Raw genomic sequence first — 14,565 nt, forward strand, 5'->3', positions numbered from 1 at the left:
CTTCAAAAATTTTACTTGTTTTAATTTATTTCGTTTGTGTATTATTCTCTAATTAGGCAAATTTAATTCCTCATTTTAGGGATCTGGAAGTTGAAGGAAAAAAATCAATAAGTATTTTTTAAAATAACAGAAATGATAAGCCTAGACAATAGCCAGATAGTTACCTACTTAACTGAACTATACAGTTCAGCCATCTAAAAATAATCACTTTCTAGAGAAGCATAGTTTTAATTATTAGAATAATCCATTTTTTTATTTACTTGAAAAAAAGTTTAGTTGAATTGTTGATACTTGATGAGAATGCATGGACTATGTTTTGAAATTTATGAGGTAATTTTCTCTGAAGATCAGTGATTCTGAGTATTGCTTCTTTATGTTAATTCTTCATATCAGATGGTTTTCATAGGCTCTGCTGGGGAAAACTTTGCAATTATTTATTCCTTAGCATTTCTTTATTAGCTGATAATCTTTCTAACAGAAAGTAAAATAACCTTTCTTTGTCATAAGTTACTGCTTACCAAAGGAAGTAGAATAATCTTTTTTCTGTTATAAATTACTGTTGTTGGCAATCTGCAAATATAGGAGTGATATTAAACACCCTGTTTGAGACCATGTGTATGTTAAATCATTGTTTCTAAGTGAGTGCCTTGGCTTTTTGATGTGCCCTGAACTATGTAGTTCTAAACAATAATTTGATAATAGCAGCAGTGGCTCTTTTTAAAATTACACCTCTCCATGGTATTGCCTTTCAAGAGCTGTTAAAAGAGCTCCTCTCCCTGCCTTGTACTGACCCCTCTGCCTTCTTGGTTTGTGCTTTGTCAAAAAGCCAGGATTTAGGTGTTGCCTGTGTGTTTTGATCTGGTTTACAGACGCCTCCATTTTCACATCCCTCTTTTCAAGACAGTTTAGGTCTGTCTGCTAGCTAAATATGTGTTGGTGAGTCCATAATGTATGGAAATTTGATCATACTCTTTACTTTAAAGAAAGGTTGTAACAGTACAAAGCTTTTAAAGCTGGCCGTATCCATTTGTTAATATCTAAAGTTCCTTTTATTCATTGAGAAGCCTGAGTTTTTCTGTGTTGAAGAAATTTAAGAAATTCTACTCTTTCTGTGTATCTTATGTCTATTTGAGAAAGCTGAGAGGAAAATATTGTAAAAACCATGAAAGTGAAGTGAATATACTGATTAGAATGTCACCTATTGTATTTTGGTATTAACAAACAATAAAGAATACTGTGTGGATGAGCCAGTGGTTAGTGTAGACTTAATCTCAGCTCAGATAACCAACAGTTGATGTAGCAGCTTCTGAGAGTTCCCTTTTCTGTCTTAGCTGAATTGCTTTTAGAAGACCTCTTAAGTATACGTAATATTTCTCATTCCTTACGGAGGCCTCTCTGTATGGGAATTTGTCAGCTATGCATTGCTGAACTCTTACCAATTTATATGTGACTACCTACATATGTATATTGCTACTTTTTACAAAGTTTTTGTGTTAAAGTCCTTATAGTTGGTGGACAATGTGTGCATTTAAAGAATGCTATGTGTTACCAATATAAGAAGGAAGGGTTAACTGTTAGTGGTTTTAGTTTGGTTTATATGGTGCAGGTACTAGAATAGTTGTATATGATGTGGTAATTATAGTATTTTTAGTGAGAAATTAATCACATAAGAATCTTAAAAAAAACATACCTTTGAATAGGGTAGGACTAAATGGTGATGGATTTAATTTTCTAAAATGCAGCATCATTTTTAAATTTATGTAATCGTGAAAAGATTGAAAGTGTAAAGCCATTAAAAACAGTATGATGATTCCATATTTCACTTTTATTTTTGATTTATTTTGATTTAAATATAAAGTAGCACATTGTGAGAAAAAAATTTGCAAACTAGAAGCTTGGGGGTAAAAATGATACAGAGGATTTATTTTTTCCTTAATTAATTAGGCCCAGAGGATAATAACTAAATTATGAAAAATATAACATTATATAACGAATATAATTTTATTCAGTATTCGATATAATGAACAATACTCATTTGTAGGTGTTATTTTTTGAATGTTCTCTGAAATTTAAAATAGTCTCAATGTGTAAATAGAATTATCACAGAAAGGACTTTTTTTTTTCTTTTTACAGTGGGGTGGCTTTATTTCATTTGGGGTTAATTGGTAGAATTTTATTACTAAATGTGGGTGCTGGAATTTAATGGAACCACTGTTGGCCAAGTCTGGAACTAAGTGCACCTACTTGTTCACATCACAGCTTGCTGTTCAGCTTGGTCAGCAATTCTCAAAACTTTTGAGTCTCAGGATCCTTTTTTAGCCTTCAAACTTTTTTTTTAAAGATTTTATTTATTTATTTGAGAGAGAGAGAATGAGAGAGAGAGAGCACATGAGAGGAGGGAGGGTCAGAGGGAGAAGCAGACTCCCTGCTGAGCAGGGAGCCCGATGCGGGACTCGATCCCAGGACTCCAGGATCATGACCTGAGCCGAAGGCAGTCGCTTAACCAACTGAGCCACCAAACTTTTTGACGATCCCAGAGACCTTTTGTTGCTGTGAGTTATTAGCTGTTGATATTTACCATATGAGAAATTAAAACATAAATATAAAAATGTTGCTATATTAATTCACTTTAAAATAACACTAACATTTTAAAATCACTATTTTACTAACCATATTTTCCAAGTCAAAAAAATGTGAGAAAAGTGTCCTTATTTTACAAATTCGCACAGTTCTTTAATGTCTGGCTTACTAGAAAACAGCTAGATTCTCCTTATCTTCTTTGTTCAGTCTGTTGCCATATCACATGTCATGTAACCTCTGGAAAATTCGACTGTTCACTTGTGAGAGGAGAGTGAAAAAGGTAAATGACACCTTAGTGTTATTATAAAAATAATTTTGATGTCATTGACCTCCTAGAGGGTCTCATGGGCCATCCCCCCGCCAACTGTGTGCCTCCAGACCACATGTTGAGAACTGCTCAGCTAAGAGTATAAGCATTTTGTTAAAGGTTAAGAACGCCCCAAAGTAAAACTTCCTTGGAAAAGAACATAGCCTATGTGATACTATGTGTATAGTATTTCTAATCAGATTTTAGGTTTTCTGAAGTACATCTGTAAAGTCAAATTTCCTAATCAGAATGTTAATGCTTTTGTTCTAATCCTTCCCATAAGAACAATACCAGACCTGAAAAACGGAACGAAACAACATGATATTATTTCTTTTAATGATAATGTTTAACGATCGCCCAACTCTAAGGAACTCAAGTACTTCAATACTGGCACAAAGTACTAAGCAGTCTTTAAGAGTGCTTGTTAGACCTCCTGATGTTGCTCTGTGACTTAAATGTTTTGTCACTTAAATGGAAGGCTGAAATATAAAATGAAGTGTTTAATAAAATCAATTTTAGGAGACTAAGGGTGAGATTGTATTTTCAATAATATATGAATTTTTTATTTTTGCCCATTCTTCAGGTTTCTTGGGGAAAGATATACTTGTCTTGAAGATGAGGGTGCTAATAAGCAGCCCTGAAAATTAGTGATATTGGAAATTATCAGAACTAACTTTCATAAATTCACAGTGGATGGCTCTTTATAGTAGTCTCACAAAGAATTTTAAAACAGTTCAAATTGGGTGCAGTGTAAGTTGATAGTTGAAACTTCACTGGACATAGATCAAATACAAATCTTGTTCCTGCTTCTGAGTTGGTTTGCATTCATGCAATTCAGTAGCGAAGTACCTTGATCAAGAGGCATCGGTAATAATGTAACACCTCATTACTCTTCCTTCTAAACCTTCTTTCTGCTTTTCTCTTCTCTTTCGCCCTCTTTTCCTTCATCTCTCCTTCCATAAATCCTCTTCCTGGTGGTCTTGCCTCCCATATTCATATTGGCTGTGGTTGTTTTGTTTTGTTTTTGCTTGGGGTACTCCCTAGCTCCTGTTTGTTAGTTGCAATGTTTCCTAACTCCTAACAATTTAATTTTGTTCGTTCAGTGTTAGAAAACTGCCCAGACTTGTCCTGGGAAATGAAATTCTAGTTTGACCTTTAGAGTGGTTCTTGATTTTTTAAGACAAATTATAACTCTTGATTTTATACTTCAGTGACATGAAATTGGTGTTGAAATACATTATTAATACTTACCTAAGAAGTATACTCATTGATTCATAGAACAGTATGTATCTTAAAGAGTCATTTAGGGTTATCTTTTTTTTATCCCCCAACGATTTATGCTGAGTCATATTTTAAGGTAAAATTATGTTGCATGATAAAGCTGAAGTATTTTTGTTCAAATTGTAGACTAAGTGTTAAATTTACTCAGTAAAATGTAATGCTGTTTATCGAATTTAGCCATCATGAGTAGGGTAGAGATACATAATTTTGAGACACTTTGAAACCATTAAAGAAAGGAAGTTTTTGAGAAAACCAAAACAGTTTTTGTCCCTTTGCTGATCTTTCTCATGGTGTTATTATAGAAACTCAAAGGTATGTTATATAAATAGCTTCATTGAATGTGCATGTTAGGTACACGGTAATTCTCCTGGCAACGAGTTGGCTTATATGAAATAGAGCAGAGCATATTTACTTATGCATGCCTTTCCTCATCTGTGAGAAATTGTGTGTGAATAATTATAAATTTCATGTCATGCTTAATAGAGATAGTTTGATAAGAGGAGATTTGAAAGTTGGGTAAAAATTGAAGCTGGCAGCTTGGATGGCAGAACTAGAGTAGAAATTTTTGAAATGCAGCTTTAGAAGAACTGGAAATGAGGCAGAGTAAATTGTTACCTTTGAATAAGTCTGTTCCTTGTGTTAGTGAGGTGCACTGGGAAGGCCGGGGAAACCACACACGTTATAAGGCCCAGAGTCCTAAGGTCTACTTAGCTTTGTTTCTAGGAGCTCTGGAATGAAGCTAACAGTTAATAAGAGTAGCAGTACACCTGAATAATTTTCAATATTTGGGAGAATGTTTAAGAAATACTTGCTCAATGAGTTAATACATGGATTAAATAAATGTAGTCTAAATCATTTTCCAGTTCAAGATTTTGTTTGTGGTTCCAGAAAAATTTTAAAAACGAGCATTTTATTCCTGGTTGTAAAAATAGCATGTGTTCTTCATAACAATTTGGAAGTAGAAATCACCTGTGCTTCCAGTAATCTGTTAGCTTTCTGGTTTTTCCTTCCGGTATCTTTTCGTATGTGTGTTTAATGATTCATTAGAAACATTTTATTTTAAAAGTAATGTATGGTTGTTGTAAACAACAAAATTGATCACTTCATACTTATAAGAAGTAAAAAGTAGAAGTTTGTCCGTCACGATTTATTTCCACAGGTAATTAAAAGTCTATGTTATGTTCCACAGTGTGGGTATAATATAATTGGTTTTGTTAGTCTGGAGTTGATGAATGTTTAGGTGGTTCCCATTTGGTTTCTTTTTCTTTTTCTTTTTTTTTTTTTATTGTTACCAACAACAGCTTCGATATAATTGTACGCATGTTTTTGCTTGTTTTGAAAGGTTAGGGCAGTTTTCCTCCAAAAATGTCCCAATTCGTATTTCTCCAATAAGATTTTAACTCACAGCTTTGTTAGTCTAGGCTAATTAATTAGCCTTTAAATTGTTAATTTTGGCACTACACTAAAACTTGTCCGGTGGTAGTTTCTTAAAGTTGCAGTATAGAGTTAGAAGCCATATGGAAAAACCTTTTCCTATTCTCTCTTACATTAAAATCCATTATACTTTAGATTATTTACCTGTGCATTTTTTTTAAGATTTTATTTATTTATTTGACAGAGAGATAGAAAGCAGAAGTAGGCAGAGAGGCAGGCAGAGGGAGAGGGAAAAGCAGACTCCCCACTGAGCAGGGAGCCCGACGCGGGGCTCGATCCCAGGACCCTGGGACCACAACCTGAGCCTAAGGCAGCCACTTAACTGACTGAGCCATCCAGGCGCCCCTTACCTGTGCATGGATTTACAAACACATGCCTTGGTCGCTTGGAAAATACTGGTTTACTGAATTAGATTTTCAGTTATTGCTATATTTATTACCTAAAATTAAGTCATAATAGTGTCACCACGGTTTATCAGAAAAGGTATTGTATTTTTCTCTTTTTAGTATTGGGAAGTTTTCAAAGGTCATCTTGGCAGGTACAGATTTAGCCAAAATCTGATTTTTATGTGAAAGCTTAAATTTTATTATTGGTAACAAATAGGAACAAGTAAATTATTTCACTTTTTCTTAAAGTAACAGACTCTTTGTTCATTTTTGAGAATGCCTTTTATTTTTTTTGCTTCATTGCACTGTTGAATAAAAGAGGTGAAAGTGGATATCCTTGTCTTGTTCCCAGTCATAAATGGAAAGCATTCATTCTTTCACCGTTAAGTATGATGTTAGTTGTGAGTTTCTTATAGAGGCCCTTTACCAGGTTGAAGAAGTTAACCTTCAATTCCAGATTTGCTGAGAGTTAATGTCACACATGCTTTTTCCGTATCTATTAAGATGATGTCATGGTTTTTCATCTTTATTCTGTTACTGTGGTGAATTGCATTGGTGGATATTTGGATGTTAACATAAACTTGCATTCCTGGGTTAAATTATCCTTGATCATGGTGTCTTGTCCACCCTTAATCCATAATGTCCCACCCTGTGCATAAGGATGTAGTGGATATTCTGTAAACATTCATTGAATTACTTAAGACAGTGAAAGTTCTTAAATGATTTTGTTTTTGGAAATCTTTGAAAACATTTGAATAAATCAGTCATTTTTTTTTGTTTTTTTTTTTTTAAAGATTTTATTTATTTGTCAGACATAGAGAGAGAGAGCGTGTGCACAAGCAGGGAGAGGGGCAGAGGAAGAAGCCGATTCCTTGCCAAGCAAGGAACCCGATGTGGGACTCGATCCCAGGACCCCAGGATTGTGATCTGAGCCGAAGGCAGATGCACTTAACTGACTGAACCACCCAGGCGTCCCTAAATCAGTCATTTAATCAACCAAAGTATATTGCTGCCTTATTGAGAGGTCATTTCACAACAACTTCAATTATTAGGAATACAGATAGTGACTCAGAAGGAAGTCAAAAAGCCCTTTGACAGTCCTTTCATGGAAGAACCTCAGAACCTGTTTATTTTTACATTCCATATATAGTTCTAACAAGCTTGATGATCTGGTTTGCTTGCATCCTACAGATCAGAAGCAATAAACTGAAGAGAAGAAGTGAGTTATTAGAGATTGCTAAATTAACAGCATGAAAATTAACTTTCAGTGGTAGAGTGGGGAAAACAAGGCATTGTGGAAATAATTTTAAAAACTTAGTAGCTGAGAAGTTTTAATGTCTTAATTGCAGCTCCAGGCTCTTAGTAGCGTAATAAAAGCAGTGTATAGCACAATAAAAGTAGTATTTCAGAGTTGGAATAAACTTTAGTGAGCTTCTCATTCACTATTTCTGAACTTTTTTTTTTTTTACTTTTACACGTGTGAGGGGTAGATCTGACACATGGATGCAAGACAGGCTCTGATAAGAGTGGCTTACACTAAAATAGTGATACCCTGTGATGAAGGGAAGTACCGTGTGTGTGTGTGTGTGTGTGTGTGTGTGTGTGTGTGGCGGTGTGTGCTGACATACACACATGGAGGGGTTGGACGGGAATCTCTTTCTGGGGAGGGGGATCGTGTATGGAGTTTGAACTTATCCCCTTTTCCCCACTCGCACCATGATTTATTATCTTGCCTTCCCATCCCCAGATGTTTTGCTGCCTCACTCATTCACATCTGAGGAAAGCTGGTCTTATCCAAACCACTAATGTTATGGAGAAGCAAACTGAAATGTATTTAAAAAAATAGGACAGTTTAGAAAAGAGTAAGAGAGTTTTATCTTGAGAGAGTCTTTTCCCTTCTAAAATTACTAAAACAAGCAAGCAGGAAAAACAAATCACTTGGAAGTAAAAGTGAGACATTGAAGGTGGAAGAAGTTTACTTTGTACAAATGAATAAATAAATACATTGTTAAGATAAATTGATCACTGATGATATGTTAGTTTATTGTGAAACTCTTAGTTCTAAAAATCAAATACAGATTTCTGTGCATTTAGACTTCAAATTTGGAGTTTGTATTATTTTATATTATCATATAATAAATTACTTAGTATTTAGTGGCATAGTGCAAGAGACTTCCTTATCTCCCAATTTCCATGGGCCAGGACTCCAGGGTTGGGTGAACTGGGTCTTCTGTTGAGGGTTTTGCCAGGCTGTAATCAAGGTGTAAGCCTGCACTAGAGTCTGGCTTGAGGCTCAGAGTCCTTCTCCAAGCTCACTGGTTATTTCCAGAGTTCAGTTCCTTACGGCTACGGGATTGAGGCCCTCAGTTCCTAGAGCCTGTCCACCATTCCAGGGCATGTGGTGTCTTCTACGACAGGACAGTATCCTTCTTAAAAATCAACAAGAGAGCTTCTCTGCTGCTTTGAATATCTTCGACTTTTAGACCCTCTTTTTAAAAGGGCTTACCTGATTAGGTTAGGCCCACTGATGGGGCCTTATTTACATCACTTTTGTCACATAACGTAACCTAATCACAAGAGTGAAATCTGGGGTCTTACCTGCACTCACGGGGAGGGAATTGTATGGTGTGTGTACACCAGAGGACGGAATCTTGGAGGGTGATAGAGCATTATGCCTCCCTCAGACTTATTCAAGAGAGCAGCGACTTCTTTGTTAAAAAAAAAAAAAAAATTGAATTTTTTCAGTGCAGCAAGTGTTTCTGTAGGCCATGGAAATATGAGGCTAGAAGGCCCCGTTCCTGTCTCTGGTGAGGTGTTGCAGACCAACAAGGAAGCACTGTCTGTGATGTCGTTCAGTAATGCACCTGCAGGACAGGTGTAACCAGACTGCCCTGTGAACATGAAAAAGGTACGGGGAGAGAGAAGGTTGGCTTAGGAAAAGTTCATTGTGTGTATGGAAAAAGTGCAAATAGTGCTGCACTTCTTAAAACAAAAAATATTTCTTAAATTGCTTATTAATTTTCTAGGAAGAAAAGTTGGATATTTAAGATGAGGAAAAGATTAAAATCCTTTTTCTTTCCCCCCAGATGGTATACCTCAAGTTTACTATTTTGGCCCTTGTGGTAAATACAACGCCATGGTGCTCGAACTGCTGGGACCTAGTTTGGAAGATTTGTTTGATTTATGTGACAGGACGTTTTCTCTTAAGACAGTTCTCATGATTGCTATCCAGCTGGTAAGTCAAGTAGAAGGTTCTGAAAGTGTTTGAATGGTTGTATGGTTCTTTTGGTCATACATTCATATTGAAAGTTTCAAGTTTTGTGGTGTTATCTTTACAGAACATTTGATCTAATGAAGTTTCTATTAGGATGCATAGAACTTAAAATAACTAAGCCAACTGTATTTTATTTGGGTGAAAGAATTAATACCTTACTGCTTTAAGATCAGAATGTCCTCAAGTTTGAGAATTGTTTCTAGCCCTATTTTCATATAGAAGATGAATGCTTAGAAAAGAGAACCCTCAGAAACATGGATTTATAATGTTAGTAATAAATTCTAATGGCCTAGAAAAAGAAGAAACAATGAGGGAGTCTTATAAAATATTTAAATTTCAGGGAACCAATGGGGAAACAACTTAGAGGATGATTTAAGGCAGTTTTGAAATCTCTGCCAATAGTATGTTGCAAAATCTTAAAGTTGTTTTTCTCCATTGACTCATTAATTCCACCTCTACAAATATATCCAGTGGAACTCTTCACATACACTTAAAGTTTTTTGTGCAAGGATGTTTATCATAACATGGGAAACAACCCAAATGTAGAGAAATTACAGGATTAGTTGAGTAAATTATTAGTAGCCATAAAATAATACGTAGCCATTAAAAAGTGTGTATTAAAAGAATGTCCTATAACCTGGAAAATGCTCAACATATATCATTAAAAGTATGGGTCCTAGAAATGCTGTATATTATTATGATCCAGAATTTGTCAACAAATGAAAATGGCCTAAGTGACTGTATGTGTACATTGTGTTGTCTACCTTTATTATGGCTAAATGAAGCAATTTTGTTTTCTTGTTTGTAATGTCCTATGTTGTGATATTTTGTACAATGAACATTATTTGAGAATATGTAAAAGAATTGTTGAAAATGTACTATATTATAATTAAAGTGGTCTTCCAAAATTTTCTGGTTTTAAGATCCTTTAAAAATGTTTAATACCTAAGGAAAGACATAAGTAAGTTATAAAAAGGAAAAAGAAAGATATCTTGAAGGGTACTGTGTTGTTTTTATTTAACAGTTTAGACTGTAAGTTTCTTTAATATAACGGTAACAGTTGCTTGATGATTGAATTGATAAGGAAGAACAAATGGTGACTTTATGAATATGTCTCTTTATATGTCTCAGTTCAAGACTTGGTATTAGTAAATAAAGCTTTTTGATTGTCTGAGGTGGCATCATCTGTAAGTGCTGTCTGAATCCGGCTCACTGGTATGAAAGGAATTCATGAAATTCAAATACTTTCTTCTATAAGTGACCATTACAGTGAAAGCAAAGACTTTTGGTCATAATTGGATATATTTTTGAGAAACTATAGACTGATTATTATGTTACTTTTAAAGGGCTGAAACAGTTTCTAATTATTTTCTTCTTTATGTTGTTTATGAGAATTTTGTCATGTCTCTATCATGCTTTTTTATGCTAGTGACAGCCTAAAATTAAACTTACTTTCTTTTCTTTTTTTATTTTTTTGTGAATCAAGATCTCTCGCATGGAATATGTCCACTCAAAGAACTTGATATACAGAGATGTAAAGCCTGAGAACTTCTTAATAGGACGACCAGGAAACAAAACCCAGCAAGTTATTCATATTATAGATTTTGGTTTGGCAAAGGAATATATTGATCCGGAGACAAAGAAACACATACCATACAGAGAACACAAGAGCCTTACAGGAACAGCTAGATATATGAGCATAAACACACATTTAGGAAAAGGTATGTGTACCTTTCATAAGTACAGAAATTTGAATTCAGTAACTATGCTAACAGTGTGAGTTTTTATTTGTTACTATGGTTCAATTTTGGTTGGTTGCAGTTGCTTCTGTTGTAATTTTTATTACTCACATCTAGCTAGAGTTTACTTTGATTTATATTTAATACAATTCTTTTAAAATAAGTTGCTCTAGAGTAAATGAATGACAGATATCCTTATATTCACTCTGTCCTTTGTTTTATATGACAACTTGAAATGTTCAACTTTTATACAGTTAGGTAAAGTTTACAACATTTGAGTATATAATTTGTGATTTTTTGACATATGTACACATGTGGATAGCCCACAACCCTGTCAAGATTTACAACATTGTTATCATCCCCTAGACTTCATTCTTGCTTTCTCCCCACTTTCTCCAAAAGTAACCATTGATGTGATTTCTATCACCATAGATTAGTTTCGCTGATTCTGTTACTTCATATAAATGGAATCATCTGGCTTCTTTGGCTCAGTATGAGATTATTGTTTGTTTTTCAGGAATTGGTTTTTTTTTTTTCTTTTTTTAGAGAAGGGGAGGGGCAGGGGGAGAGAGTAAGAGAATCTTTTTTTTTTTAATATTTTATTTATTTATTTGAGAGAGAGAGAGAGAGAACACAAGAGGGGGGAGCGGGAGAGGGAGAAGCAGACTCCCTGCCAAGCAGGGAGCCCGATGCGGGACTCGATCCTGGGACTCCAGGATCATGACCTGAGCCGAAGGCAGTCGCTTAACCAACTGAGCCACCCAGGCGCCCGAGAGTAAGAGAATCTTAAGCAGGCTCCACACCCAGCACGGAGCCTGACGTGGGGCTTGATCTCATGACTCCAGGATTATGACCTGAGCTGAGATCATGACCTGAGCCGAGATCAAGAGTTGGACAGGACACTCAACTGACTGAAGCACCCAGGGGCCCCAGTAATTTGTTTCTTTTTAAGGCTCAGTAGTATTCCATTGCACAAATATACCACACAAGTTTTTATTTATTCTAATGTTGATGAACATTTTGATTATTAACAGTGTTTTACTATTAGGAATTTTTATTTTATTTATTTATTTTTTAAAGATTTTATTTATTTGACAGAGAGACACACAGCAAGAGAGGGAACACAAGCAGGGGGAGTGGGAGAGGGAGAAGCAGGCTTCCTGCCGAGCAGAGAGCCCGATACAGGGCTCGATCCCAGGACCCTGGGATCATGACCTGAGCCGAAGGCAGATGCTTAACGACTGAGCCACCCAGGCGCCCCTTACTATTAGGAATTTTTAAATCTTTCAGTGGGCATATGTTTTCAGTTCTTTTGGGTAAATACCTAAAATTGGAATTGCTGTTGGGTCATATGGTAGGTATTGTTTAACTTCATAGGAAACTGCCCATCAGTACCCACAAGCATTCTTAACCATTTCCTGTTTCTACCAGCAGTGAATGAGAGTTGTTTCTTTCAGTCTTGACAACATTTGGAGTTGTCATTCTTTTTCATTCTAGCAGTTGTAGTAGATATGTAGTAGTTTCTCTTCTGAGCACTGTTACTTGTGCTTATTGACCATTTGTATATCTTTTATGACGTGTGTCATTTAATTGTTGATTTGTAGAAATTCTTTATAAATTCTGGATATAAATTCTTCCTAAATATGTGTACTGTGAATAGATTCTTCTAGTCTGTGGCTTACCTACTCATTTTCTTAGTGGTGTCAATAGATGTGCAAAAGTTGTAAATATTTGTGAAATCAATTATTTATCAGTTTTTTTGTTTTATGGTTACTACTTTTTGAATCCTAAGAAATCTTTGTCCCCAGGAGATGAAAGACATTTTATGTTTTCTTCTACCGTCTACAATTAATTTTTACATGGTGTGAATTAGAGGTTGAGGTTCTTTTTATGATACCATATTCTTTCCCATTGAGTTACCTCTTTGCTTTTCTAAAAAAATCAGTTCTAGGTTATGTTTATAGTAGTTGATTCTTAAGTCTTAAACCATGGTCGGTTTTCATATGGGAGAAAGTCAAACTTTATTTTCTGCTTTTAGATTCCATCCCTGACATCTCACTGACAAGGAAGAATAGACAGAAATGTAAACCAATCAGTACTTACCCATCATCACTGCTTAAACATACCTTGCAGTATAGTCACTTTTTGTTCAAGACCTTAGCAGTCATCTGACCCAGGCTTCAACTCCTGGTCATAGCTTCTTCTCTGACCATTCTTCTCAGACTTACCTGCTATATATGGCATGTCCGTGCTTCTTCCTCTCAGTCAGAACTAATAGCACTTGCTCACTAATAGCATTTTCCCTGATAGCTCCTGATAGTAGAGCCATGGTATTTTTTCTCCTCAGGTGTCTGAAATGCCTGAAAAAATGTAAATCTGCCTTACTTTAAGAAAAGTAAGTTTCAAATATCTAAAATTAGTTGCATTCAGGTAGTGTTTGTGGGGGGAGTGCCTTTCAGATACACAGCTTTCTTCAGGATTGTGTCTTCTGTTAAAGTCAGGCACACCTGTATTTATATGAACAGTGTCTGTGAGAGATTTTCATTTCATGGTAGTTGTTAACAGACTATTTCATAACAACTAACAAAGGTTTGCCACCATTTTATTGTGAGACATGAAGTCACAACTTCCTTATGGCCCGGTGTTTTTTTATCTGAACAATGGTAAATGTAACAGCATTCTATTTGTAGAAATGGCAAAGCGAATCTGATACGTTTGTCCTTGTTAGGAAAAGCCTTCAGAGCTTGGGAAATGGCATTTAACTATTACAGTAATCTCTTTTTGCTCCTTTTTCAGGAAGAAAACAAACAAAACATTTCTTTGACAAGTATTGCAAAGAACAAAAGCTTTAATCCTTACTTTCTCCTATTTACAGAAGCCCTGCTTCTCAATTTTTATGTAGTACTTGGGAAGTACATGGACAGTATTAACAGGGAGAAAATTTGTTTCCCAGATTACATGATTTCCTGTTTTTTAAGAAATTAAGAGTAAGCTAAAGTCACATGAGTTTAAGTGCTGAAGAGTTAAAGCATTTTTATAAGTGAGGTGGCTGTGAACATGGGCTTATTAGTGATGTTTTGAGTTTAAAGCACCAGCTTTGTGAGTAGTCAGGAACAGATAGAAAAGAAAAAGTAGTGAAAATGGGATCTTTTAGTGGTGATTTTATTTTGTGTATATATTTTTTCCTTTCCGCTTTGCCTGGACTTTGGTGATTACTCTTTTAAGAGGAATTAAAGCTTTCTTATTCATTCATTTACTCTTGTGCATTCAAGGACTTTCTACACACATGAGCATTTCAAAAGAGAGAATTTGGCCAGACAGACCTTTATTCAGGTTTATAAGTATTTTTCTTTTGTGGAGATTGTGCACTGTATTGGATTTAAAAAGGAAAAAGCTGGAAGAATAGTGTAAAATCACAGTGTGGATTTTAGCCTCTTTATACCTGTGGTATATATATATCTATTGATGTTCGCTGGATGATTAATGTTAAGAAGGCAGATGTTGTGATTCATTTGTGTACCTCTTATAACTTCTTAAGTCACCGTTCAAGGTGAAATCTTACTA

The 14,565-nt window shown here is 35.2% G+C and overlaps 1 protein-coding gene across 8 annotated transcripts in view; it reads left to right on the forward strand.

The window, feature by feature from the left end:
- The window catches only part of CSNK1G3 (casein kinase 1 gamma 3), a 107,299-nt gene that overhangs the window by 53,412 nt on the left and 39,322 nt on the right, over positions 1-14,565 (forward strand). For all 8 annotated transcript variants that reach the window (XM_027605455.2, XM_027605457.2, XM_027605459.2 and 5 more), the window contains 2 exons: positions 9,075-9,223; positions 10,749-10,983. In XM_027605455.2, the coding sequence (XP_027461256.1) occupies positions 9,075-9,223; positions 10,749-10,983 (384 nt within the window). The remainder of the gene's footprint in view (positions 1-9,074; positions 9,224-10,748; positions 10,984-14,565) is intronic.

Source organism: Zalophus californianus, chromosome 5 (assembly GCF_009762305.2).
Source record: "Zalophus californianus isolate mZalCal1 chromosome 5, mZalCal1.pri.v2, whole genome shotgun sequence".
Taxonomy (NCBI): Eukaryota; Metazoa; Chordata; class Mammalia; order Carnivora; family Otariidae; genus Zalophus; species Zalophus californianus.